General features: G+C 41.7%; 1 protein-coding gene across 1 annotated transcript in view; it reads left to right on the top strand.

Annotated features, from left to right (window-relative positions):
• htra3b (HtrA serine peptidase 3b) overlaps positions 1 to 12,126 on the top strand; it is a 47,232-nt gene extending 35,106 nt beyond the window's left edge. Inside the window, exons 5-10 of the mRNA XM_084344234.1 lie at positions 341 to 535; positions 1,619 to 1,651; positions 1,903 to 2,017; positions 2,099 to 2,156; positions 11,263 to 11,358; positions 11,486 to 12,126. Coding sequence (XP_084200360.1) covers positions 341 to 535; positions 1,619 to 1,651; positions 1,903 to 2,017; positions 2,099 to 2,156; positions 11,263 to 11,358; positions 11,486 to 11,654 — 666 coding nt within the window. The 3' untranslated portion in view covers positions 11,655 to 12,126. The remainder of the gene's footprint in view (positions 1 to 340; positions 536 to 1,618; positions 1,652 to 1,902; positions 2,018 to 2,098; positions 2,157 to 11,262; positions 11,359 to 11,485) is intronic.
• The last annotated feature ends 425 nt before the right edge of the window (positions 12,127 to 12,551 follow it).

The following is a 12,551-nucleotide window of genomic DNA, read 5'->3' as shown; positions in this document are numbered from 1 at the left end:
GCTATATAGCTCCCCACCTCTATTCTATTTATAGCGGGATGCTGCTGGCTAGTTATAAGGATTAAATTCCAACAGAAATTAAATTGAATGTCATTTTAACCTGTTCTCTACTTCACATCCTTTGAGAAGAAAAACAGTATCCAAAAGGCAGAAATATATATTTTATGTTTTTGGCTTCAACGTGGCCCTAAATGTGCATTAATTAGTTTGAAATTCTGTTAACTCTTGAACATAATTTCCTTCCACTTGTCTAGAGCATGTTAGGTGAACAAAACTGTTTGCTGGTATGAATGTGAGTGTGAATGACTGATGCGTTTTTCTGTTCCTTGCCTCCTCCCAGACAAAGCTGTCTACTTTGTTTCTGGGCCACAGTGCAGACCTAAGGCCCGGGGAGTTTGTGGTTGCAATCGGCAGCCCATTTGCACTACAGAACACTGTCACCACCGGCATTGTCAGCACCGCTCAGAGAGACGGCAAGGAGCTGGGCCTCAGGGATTCCGATATGGACTACATTCAGACAGACGCTATTATCAATGTGAGGATATGGCAAGCCAGACTACGGAAGCGTATTGCATTCACTTGAGTAAATTTTTTTTTTGGTTTGTTTTTCGGAGTAATCATTTCTGTTTTTCTGAGTAATTTATTTCTTTGGTCTGTTTTTCTGAGTAATTTATTTTTTGGTCTGTTTTTCGGGGTAATTATTTCTGTTTTTCTGAGTAATTTTTTTCTGAGTTTAGAGAGCATTTGAAACAATAGACGCATTCATTCCTTTATTGAAAGCTCGATAATGGAGACAAACATGACCGACTTGTTTAATTGAATCAAGTTTTACTTTGATCTGGGTTTAAGACACTGGGAGATAGTCCTGTCTTTAAGTCATATAGATGGTATTACCATTAGTGGTACGCAGGCACCTGAGGACGGTGACAGGTCGCCACTCCGAAGGTTCGCCATTCCGAACGTTCACTTTCATGTTTCGGAATGCCGGCCCTTTTTTGAAAAAAGATCGCCATTCCGAACCTGAAACCCTAACCTTAACCATAACCCGGTCGGAATGGCGGTCCGTCGGAATGGGGGTCGCCCTCCCCCTGAATGAGGACTTTGCGGTTGTTCAGAAGGAAAGCCCATTCAGATCTGCTAGACACAGTAATGTTTCTCCAGAATCAGTTGGACAGATATGGCAGTTTGGAGGTTCTCGCGGGAGTTCGAAGTATCGCGATAAATTCAGAGAAAAAAATTACTCAGAAAAACAGAAAAAAATTACCACGAAAAACAGAAAATAAATTACTCTGAAAAACAGGAAAAATAATTAGTCAGAAAAACAGAAAAAAAACAAACAAACAAAAAATTACTCAGAAAAACAGACCAAAAAATAAAATTACTCAGAAAAACAGACCAAAAAATAAATTACTCAAGTGAATGCAATACGCTTCTGTACCAGACAACATGTCAGATTTCAGTCAAAATGTTTGTTAAGCAGTAAATGTTTTCCTTTTACACAGCAACACTCAGTCTGGAGTATGGTTCTATTTCCTTTTGTATGGTTGTTAATGGCATATTTTAAGCTGTTTGTGACGTTTGTACACCACACTATTGTTTTTTGTGTTTTCCTTCATAGTATGGAAATTCCGGAGGACCTCTTGTCAATTTGGTAAGCTTTTGACGCTTTCATGACTGCTGCAAAAATACCTGATATAAAGTGCACAACCACTGCAATTGTCTTAGTGCTGGCTTTGCTAACATCAGAACATAGGCCCAATTAACTCTCACTCCTGATAACCTCAGAAACCTTTTCTACAATTGTACTTTATTTAATTTGCTATGAGGCAGGAAATCATCCTAACAATCTCAAAATGTGAAAAGTCATTATTAACGTTGCCTTACTATGTCTCTGTAATTTAGGATGGCGAGGTAATTGGCATCAACACCCTGAAGGTTGCAGCAGGAATCTCATTTGCCATTCCCTCTGACAGGATCACTCGCTTCCTCAATGATTCACTCAATAAGCACAGCAAAGGTGAGTGATGTCACTAGGCTAGGTTTAAACATCTGTGAGTATCCTGTTGAATATAGAGAAACTTATTGGCATCTCTTTCAGATGTAAGATCATCAAAGAAGCGTTTTATTGGGATCAGGATGCTGACCATCACACCAGCGTAAGTCTGATCTGATGATAATTATTATGCTGATGGGAAATATGGCAAACCAAGAGAACAGATAAAATTTAGTGATGGCATCTGCCCTTCACTTAGTTTACCCATGCCCGTAGTTCAAATTTATGTTGGCTCAAAACATGCACTGTGCTTTTTCTGATAGTGTAGCTTCACAATGCCTTTTAATAATCCTAAACCATAATCCTTGTGGGCCGTAGTTGCCTTGGTAAACACACCGTCACTTTGGCTGTCGCAGCTGCAGTGTCTCTGGGCTCATTATTGTAAGTAGAGACAAGCTGTGGTGGAGCTGTAGCAGTAGGGCAGCCCCACCGATAGCCGAGTCCAGTGACACTCTTGCAGAGTGGTTCCAGAGGATGAGTAACCCCGACAGGAACAGCCGGGAAAAAGCTGAGGTGATCCATGTGTTTATCTGCAAAACTACAGCTCAAAAACCACCGAAAACAGACATTACCAGAGCTACCGTGTGAGTTAACAGTTTGAGTCAACCAAGGAGGATGCAACCAACCAGAGATGGAGCTGGGTGGGTCTTGTGAGAACTCAGGTCAAGCGGTCTGTCTATCACTAATCTTTGGGGGGATGGAGAGGGATGGCAGGTTTCAAGGGGGTTGCATTTTGGTAATTTGGACTTGCATTTCTATCGCGCTTGTCCAGTCTACTGACCGCTGAAAGCGCTTTACAATACTTGTCACATTCACACACACAGTCATACAATGATGGCAGAGGCTGCTATGTAAGGCTCCCTGTCCTCATTGGGAGCAATTTGGGGTTCAGTATCTTGCTCAAGGACACTTCCACATGCAGCTTTGCAATACTTGTGGGGGTTTCGAACCAGCAACGTTCCGATTACTAGACGACCCACTCTAGCTCCTGAGCTACAGCCGTGGAGGTGGTATCCTCCTCGTCCCCCCTCAAATTGCCTACTGGTCCCAGCCCTGCTTTGGTAGCATTAAAATTACTTAAGAATTAATGTCAGTGCCCACATTTCCTCCCATTGCAGAGATTCTGGTGCATGAAGGAGCAGCACAGAGAGCAAAATGAATTAGAAAATCTTGTCAGCACAAAATCTTTAGCAGCACAATGACCCAGAAAAGACTGATTTGTGTCTCATGACAGTGAACATATTGTATATAGTAGATGGTAACAGGCAAGCATGACTGCAGCAGGTTGGCTGATTGTTTTATTGAAGCTGTGTAACTTTTTACTGTTTCCTTCCTCAGGGTTTCCCCCAGAAAACTTGTTAAGCCCAGTGGTAGGGTGGCCCACCAGCGGCCCACGGTGCGCAAGCGTGTTTTTTTGTGTCAGGGGCCTGACCCTGACGTTTGACTGATGGCAGTGTTATTATCATTTATCATTTATGTAACACCAGGTCTTACAGATTGCACTCTTGAAATGCTGTTCAACCAACCACAAATAAATAAATAATAAAAACACTATTTAGATAAATAATATCAGCTGTCTTCACTAAAAACTAAAAAAACAACTGCCTGGTGTCTCCAGAGATTTTTATTTTTTTCCTGAGATTTTTACAATCTGGAGTCACGTAAACATGACCACGCGTCTTTTTCCGGTCAGTCGTCATGGAAATGTGACAATCACGGATCTACCAAAGATACTCTGTAATCTACTGTTTGGACCAGAGAAAGCAAACGTGGGTAAACGCGAACCGTACGAGCTGAAAAATGAAACACTGGGTCATTTTCACATCTGGTGAAAGCACCTCGGCTCACAGAAGTCCGGAGCTCTGACGCTGCAGGGGACGACGTGCTAACAGCTAACAGCTACTAGCCGCTGCAGCAGCTGGCTGAGCCTCTAGAGCCACGGCTCGGCTCACGTTAACGGCTACGAGGTCGACGTCAACTTGGTGCGTTCCTCTCGGTCAGCTGGTGAAGCAGCAGTCTGATGAGCATGATGTCCGTAACATGTCCCGTTATGCGCGACGAAGTTGTGACTTTGTCAGGTGATGAAAAAGACACCTGATCACGTGTTAATGGAGCACAAAAACTGATTTAAAAAAAATAAATAAACAACGCTTAGCCTGGCGGGGGGGCAAGTAAGACCTGGCGGCCCGCCAGGCTTATAATACACTGGGGGAAACCCTGTTCCTACTGTGAATATTTTTGTAACTGAAAATGTCAGAGCAGAATATATTATATTATATTATATTATATTATCTGTGAGCGGAGTGGTTAGTGCTGCCTCGAACAAGAAGGCCCTGGGTTCGAGACCCGGCTGGGGCAGGGTTGGAGTTTGTATATTCTCCCCGTGCCTGTTTGGGCTCTCTGGTTACTCTGGCTTCCTCCCACAGTCCAAAGGCTCAAAATGCTACTCCAAAATTGCCCGTGGGTGTCAATGGTTGTTTGTCTCTACATGGGAGATGATGAATGAATAATTTGTGAGCTCAGAACTTGACCTTTAAGTACAGTGGATAACCATGAAAATTGTTCACTTTTTGAAAGAAACATGAAACTTCTACCATAGTTAGGTTATACCATGAGGTTTATTTTCAGATCTGGAGGGAAGTCAGATTTGACCTCTGAGGCCTGGGAGAGGTCAAATCCAAGATGGCCGCCAATAATATTCAAAAATGTCTCACGTTGAAACCAAACACAGTAGAAAAACACTTAAGGTGTCATTTCCTACTAACTTTTGGGTGCCCATTCTGTTTCTGATACCTTTGAAATCACCAGAATTCAAGAAAATGCATTTAGATCAATATGGAGGTCAAATTAATCAAATCAAAAGTCAGCAGAAGAGGAGTTGTGCATGAAAATCGAATAAAAATGAACAGCAACTCTGCAATTTCAAAACAAGACAAGAGAATTAAATGTGGACTCCTAAACATCAGATCCCTGTCATCGAAAGCTGTATTAGTAAATGACTTAATTTCAGATTGTAATATCGATTTATTCTGTCTTACTGAAACCTGGCTGCATCCTGAAGAATATGTCAGCCTGAATGAATCCACTCCCCCTAGTCATATTAATACTCACATTCCTCGAGGCTCCGGCCGAGGAGGTGGTGTTGCAGCTATTTATGACTTAAGTCTGTCAATCAGTCCTAAACCTAAATTAAATTATAACTCATTTGTAAGCCTTGTTCTTAGTCTTTCACATCCAACGTGGAAAACTTTACAGCCAGTTCTATTTGTTGTAGTGTATCGAGCACCTGGTCCTTACTCAGAATTTTTAGGCTCTGAGTTTTTATCAATTCTAGTCCTCAAATCAGATAAAGTAATTATTGTAGGTGATTTTAATATTCATGTGGATGTCGTTAATGATAGCCTTAGTACTGCATTTATCTCATTATTAGATTCTATTGGCATCTCTCAGTGTGTACATAAACCAACTCACTGTTTTGACCACACCCTTGACCTTGTTCTAGCTTATGGTATCGAGATTGAAAATCTAACAGTTTCTCCACAGAATCCTCTTTTATCAGACCATCACTTAATAACTTTTGAAGTTCTATTACTGGACTACACACCATTAGGCAAAAACTCCTTCACTAGATGTCTATCTGATAGTGCTGTAGCTAAATTTAAGGAAATTATACCGCTGGCACTTAATTCAATGCCATGTCTTAATATAATAGAGGACTCCTCCGCTAACCTCAGTTCCTCACAAATTGATCATCTTGTTGATAGCACTGCAGGCTCATTGCGAACAACACTGGACTCTATTGCCCCTCTGAAAAAGAAACCTATAAAGCACAGGAGGTTAGCACCTTGGTATAACTCGGATACCCGCAAATTGAAGCAAACATCACGGAAATTTGAAAGGAAATGGCGTTCCACCAATTTGGAAGAATCTCGCTTAGCCTGGAAAGATAGCCTTAAAATATATAGGAAGGCCCTCCGCAATGCCAGAGCAAGCTATTACTCGTCATTATTAGAGGAAAATAAAAACAACACCAGGTTTCTTTTCAGCACTGTAGCCAGGCTGACAGAAAGTCACAGCTCTACTGAACCATGTATTCCTACACGATCAGTAGTAATGACTTCATGAGCTTCTTTAATGATAAAATTTTAACTATTAGAGACAAAATCCATCATCGCTTGCCCTCAACTGGCACTATTGTATCTTTAAACACAGGAACCTCAGAAACAGTTGCAAATTCTGACTTATATTTAGACTGCTTCTCTCCCATTGACCTCCACCAACTAACTTCGATGATTTCTTCATCTAGACCAACAACTTGTCTCCTAGACCCCATCCCAACTAGGTTGCTGAAAGAAACTTTACCTTTAATTAGCTCATCTCTACTAGAAATGATCAACCTGTCTCTATTAACAGGATACGTACCACAGTCATTTAAACTAGCTGTAATTAGACGGCTTCTTAAAAAGCCAAATCTTGATCCAGAAGCTTTAGCCAACTATAGACCTATATCCAACCTCCCTTTCCTCTCCAAGATCCTTGAGAAAGCAGTCGCCAACCAGCTATGTGACTTTCTTCATAACAATAGTTTATATGAGGATTTTCAATCAGGTTTTATAGCACATCATAGCACAGAGACGGCACTGGTGAAAGTTAGAAATGACCTCCTAATCGCTTCTGACAAAGGACTTGTCTCTGTCCTGGTCTTGTTAGGTCTTAGTGCTGCATTTGATACCATTGATCATCACATTCTACTACAGACTGGAACACTTAATTGGCATTAAAGGACCTGCATTAAACTGGTTTAAGTCATATTTATCGGATCGATTTCAGTTTGTACATGTTAATGATGAGTCATCCCTGTATACCAAGGTTAGTCATGGTGTTCCTCAAGGCTCCGTGCTTGGACCCATACTATTCACCTTATATATGCTCCCTCTAGGAAATATAATTCGGAAACACTCCATAAACTTTCATTGTTACGCAGATGATACCCAGTTATACTCATCAATAAAGCCAGATGAAACTAATCAGCTAACTAAACTCCATGCATGTCTCAAGGACATTAAGACCTGGATGACCTGCAATTTTCTGCTTTTAAATTCAGATAAAACCGAAGTTATAGTACTTGGTCCTAAACACCTTAGAGATGCATTATCTAATGATATAGCTAGTTTGGATGTCATTAACTTGGCCTCCAGCACCACCGTCAGGAATCTGGGAGTTATCTTTGATCAAGATATGTCCTTCAACTCCCACATAAAACAAATTTCAAGGTCTGCATTTTTTCATCTACGTAACATTGCAAAAATCAGGCCCATCCTGTCCCAAAAAGACGCAGAAAAGCTACTCCATGCATTTGTTACTTCCAGGCTGGACTATTGTAATTCTCTATTATCAGGCTGCCCTAACAAGTCTCTAAAGAGTTTCCAGCTGGTCCAGAATGCTGCAGCACGTGTACTGACAGGAACTAAGAAAAGAGATCATATTACTCCTGTATTGGCCTCTCTGCACTGGCTCCCTGTAAAATCAAGAATAGAGTTTAAAATCCTTCTCCTCACCTACAAAGCTGTTAATGGTCAGGCACCATCATATCTCCAGGAGCTCATACTACCCTATTACCCAACTAGAGCATTACGCTCCCAGAACGCAGGATTACTTGTAGTTCCTAAAGTCTCCAAAAGCAGAATGGGAGCCAGAGCCTTCAGTTATCAAGCTCCTCTTCTGTGGAACCATCTTCCTGTTTTGGTCCGGGAGGCGGACACCCTTGCTACCTTTAAGAGTAGACTTAAAACCTTCCTTTTTGATATAGCTTATAGTTAGGGGTGGCCCAGGCCTGTCTTGGACCAGCTCTTAGTTATGCTGCTATAGGCCTAGTCCGGGGGACAAATGACACACTGAGCTTCTCTCTTCCTCTCCTCTCCTCTCCATCTGTATACATTATGCCTGTATACATGCCCCATCTCTGCATGTCACTGACTTCACTTCTTCCCAGGAGTCCTTGTGAAAAGCAAGTAAGCTTGATGTGCTGTTTGAGGGCAGCCTGGGTTGGAGGTTTTCTAAACTCCTGGAGCTGTTTCCTGGCATCATTCACTACCATGCTCTCACTGTTTCGGTCATACATGAGCACCACAAATCGTTCCAGCAGTAAGTCAGGTGGCATGACATCTGTATCATCAGATATGCACTCTTCATTGTACGCTTGTTGCAGGAGTGTATAGAGACTTGCAGCCTTGACCTGGTGTGCATGGTGGGTCTTGGTGACATGTTTGGCATGTATGAAGGAATTGGCTGTTCCAGAACTTGCAATGTCAGCCTGGACCAGGCCATTGGTCCAGCCACTGCCTTCTAGTCAGTCTCCCAGCAACTTCAACATGGCCATTTCGATGTGTAGACCACCAAACATGATCACAAAGTGATCTCCTCCATAAGTGTCTGGCCAGGTCCACTGTATTTGCTTAGCGAGAGCATACAGTGGTTGGTCAGCAGCAAGGACAGGAATCTGACCAGGGTTCACATGTTGAACTGCTCTTTTGATGATTTCCATAGAGTGCCGAATCATTGCTACTGAATGTGCATTGTCAAGAAAGAGAGGCAATAGTGCGTTGATTGCTTGGTGAACATCAGCGTGGTAGGCAGACCACGATATCATGCCATCAATGGTAGACGTTTCAAAGGCTGTCTTGACTTTTCTGAGCCATGCATACTCATCCTCTGTGGCGGCTGTAGAAACCAGGAGGGTGGAAGGTCTCACAGGACCTTGTACAGGTGGCACACTGAATTCCTTTGTCCGAAGGGTAGCTGGTGGCACGACTGTGTAGGCTGTTGGCAGAGGTGTCACTGACTTGGTGAAGAGCCATTTTGACTAATCACTAGCACACCGCGATCAGTTCCGCTTTGTGTGTGTGACGGAAGCTGCATAAGTTAGATTCCGGTGCCGTGGAAGAAATCTTTGGCTGTTGCAGAACTTGGATTATGGTCTATGTTGTCCACAGCTCCTGTTGTGAACAGTCCATGACGCAACTTTGTTGGGTACACAACATCCTCCATCCTAAATTGCTGGCAGACAACTTTGGCAATGTCTGATGTGATTTGCAGCAGCCTGTCATAGGAAACACACAATCCCAGATTGAACAGTGTGTCAATTAGCCCCCTACTTCGTGTAACTGCATGGATCTTGAGGGACAAATATAGAGGGAGTGGAGTTTCTTGGGTGTGCCTTGTATGTGCTGAGCTTGGTGAATCCATGTTCCGTGCCTACTTCTTACTGCTCTAGAGCAGGGGTTTTTCAACCAGTGGTCCCCTTGGTGGGCCCAGTGTTGCCAACTTAGCGACTTTGTCGCTATATTTAGCCAGTTTTCAGACCCCTCCAGTTATGCAAATTAGGTGATGACGTCACTTAGCGACTTCTAGCGACTTTTAGGACAGCCAATAGCGACTTTCCTTACTGAGGAGTTGGCAACAGTGGGTGGGCCGCTGTGGTATTGCAGGTTGTCTGTGAAAATGGTCTAGGGGGGTCACCTGGTGATAATTCTGTGCTGTGAAGGAATAAAATTAGCCACACATCCCATGAAATAACAACTAATAACTGAATAATACAGAGACTACAAAGAAATGAATTGAAGAATGTTTTCGGGTACATAAAAAATGAATATTTTGACGTTTTTTTTACCTTGACCTTAACATAAATGCATTTTCTTGAATTCTATTGGTTTCAAAGGTATCAGAAACAGAATGGGCACCCAAAAGTTAGTGGGAAATGACACCTTAAGTGTTTTTCTACTGTGTTTGGTTCCAACGTGAGGCATTTTTTAATATTATTGGCGGCCATCTTGGATTTGACCTCTCCCGGGCCTCAGAGGTCAAATCTGACTTCCCTCCAGATCTGAAAATAAACCTCATGGTATAACCTAACAATGGTAGAAGTTTCATGTTTCTTTCAAAAAGTGCACAATTCCCCTTGATTTGAGGGCTTAACCGCTGCACTATTTCAAACCCCCTGCAGTTTGCCTATTGGTCAAACAGGTCAGTGGATGATGAATTCAACATGGGACTACATGACATTCTGTAACACCTCGACTCAGAACAACTTGATGCTGAAAATGCTCAAAACTGTTAAGATGACAGTTGACTTCAGGAGAAGCCCCCAACACTGCAACCATCCCCACCTCCACACTCAACAACACTGTGTATTCTGTGGATACCATTAGCTTTCTAGGATGCACTAACTCCCAGGAGCTAAAGTGGGTATCCAACATAGACTATGTCATCAATAAGGCCCCGCAGAGGATGTACTTCCTGTTCTAAGTTCAACCTGCAGCTGCTCCAGTTCTATACTACAATCATCCACTCTGTGTTTTTCACATCCATCACGGTCTGATATGATCAGTCACCAACAGGTCAGAAACAGTCTATAATGGACAGTCAGGACTGGAGAGAAAATCATTGGTGCTAACCTGTCCTCCATTAGGACTTGAGCGTCATTTATTTCAAGACCAGTCAAGATCATGACTAAGGGATAACCCTGTACTGACTAATTGTTTAATACATTACGTAGTTCATGATGGTTATAGAAAGACAAGAGTCAACTACAAAAACTGATGCTTGCACAAAAAAAAAATGTATTGTGTGAGGTAAATGGTAAAACATGGATGAGAGTGCTAAAAAATAATGGTAACGTTTATTTCAGCTCCTTTGTGATTGTATTTGTTTGCGCAACAAAATAAATTCCCACCCAAAAAATTCACCTCTGCAAAGCCTTGGATGATTTTATCAAGACATTTTTCTCATGGTACACTTTTACATACACACGCTATATTCGGCAATAAAAGAGGGGACTTTACATTTGTCTTTTGTGGGCGTTTTCATGCAAATGTGGATCTTTTGGATAAATTTAAGGAGTGCCTATGGTTTGCAGGGTTCCACATTTGATTGTGTGTTGTGCAGTGTGGGACTGGCACTGGTCTTGGTCTTGACCTGGTCTCACCCTGCCTTGGTCTTGGTCTTGATTTGGTCTCAACGTCTCCTAGTCTTGGTCTTGTCTCGATCTTAACATACTCTGGTCGTGATTGTGACTTGGTTTATGTGGTCTTGACTCCAACACTGGTTTATTCACCTCTTGGTTCCTGAATTAAAATATTTAAATCTCACAAATATTGGGAAATTTGTATAGATAATGGACCTTCTGTGAGAAAAGTGTTTGTTTGTTCCAGGTTAATTGAAGAGCTAAAACAGCAGAACCCGGACTTCCCTGATGTTACCAGTGGGATTTATGTCCATGAAGTCGTTCCTCACTCACCTGCACATAAGTACATTTAATTCATTTATTATTTTCTCAACAAAAGCAAAAAACAAACGCAGCATAGAGTTGACTTTTTCTTTTTAATTTTTAAGTAAAGTAAAATGGTTTCTCTTCATCCCCGTCTTTGTCTCCAGAGGTGGTATCAAAGATGGTGACATTATTGTGAAACTGAATGGCAGACCTTTGATGACCACAGCTGACCTGCAAGGAGCACTGCAGGAAGAGACAGCCCTGTTGCTGGAGGTCAGGAGGGACAACGATGACCTTCTCTTTAACATTGAACCCGACGTCATCATGCAGTAGACATTTGATGTTTGAGTTAGACCAATCTAACAATGTTTTTGTGAAAGAACACTTCACATGATGACTCGATGGATGCTCTGTGCAGTGGAATGTTTGTCAAGTGCTCACATTAACTGTTAACTGTACCAATGTAATAGGAGCCAACAGACAACTTGGTACAATGCAGTTTTGTTATTGTACATGTACTCCCTTCCCACCCCCACCCCATTTAATGTATGTGAAATACTTGATTATTTGACTTGGTTGCACCTTTCTCAACCTGTAGACACATTTACTGTACAAGTACCTAGAAAATATGTTCTTAATGTGAGGCAATAATGGTGGTTAGGTAGCATCTCATGGTGGATCACAAAAATTGAGATAAGATAAATGCAAAGTTGATGAAGGTTCTTTCCTGTTAGAGTGATACATTTGCTGTTAAATTTATAAAAGCAATGATGATAATTAATTAAATCAAGGAATTCGCTCTTAAGCATTTTTTTTTATTTCTAAAAAGGTTTTTGATGACTGGGGGACATGATCATAAGCATTCAACAAGCCACTCTGGCTAAAATTCCAGAAGCCAGCTTAAGACAGAAAAACAGTATTTTTGTGTGTGTACGTTCCATCTACAACCCTTTCACAAGTGCTAGATAATGGCTCACCCCTCATCAATGGGTGTATCATTAAACCTTTCACAGCCTGTTTGATGCAATGTCAAAGTTGAGAACCTCCGGGTCAACGTACTATTTGATACTTGACAGTCCTTCATAAGCACAAATAGTAGATGTTATGTTATTTGTACTGTATGTAAGTTTGAATTGTGAAATTAAGATAAATGCTCCTGTAGAGGCAACAAGTCTGTATGATATGTTTGATAAGATGTTTATTGGTGGAGCTGACTGTTACCATAGAAAA

Source organism: Pagrus pagrus, assembly GCF_965226575.1.
Source record: "Pagrus pagrus genome assembly, chromosome: 22".
NCBI lineage: Eukaryota > Metazoa > Chordata > Actinopteri > Spariformes > Sparidae > Pagrus > Pagrus pagrus.
This window is presented reverse-complemented; position numbering and strand designations above follow the sequence as displayed.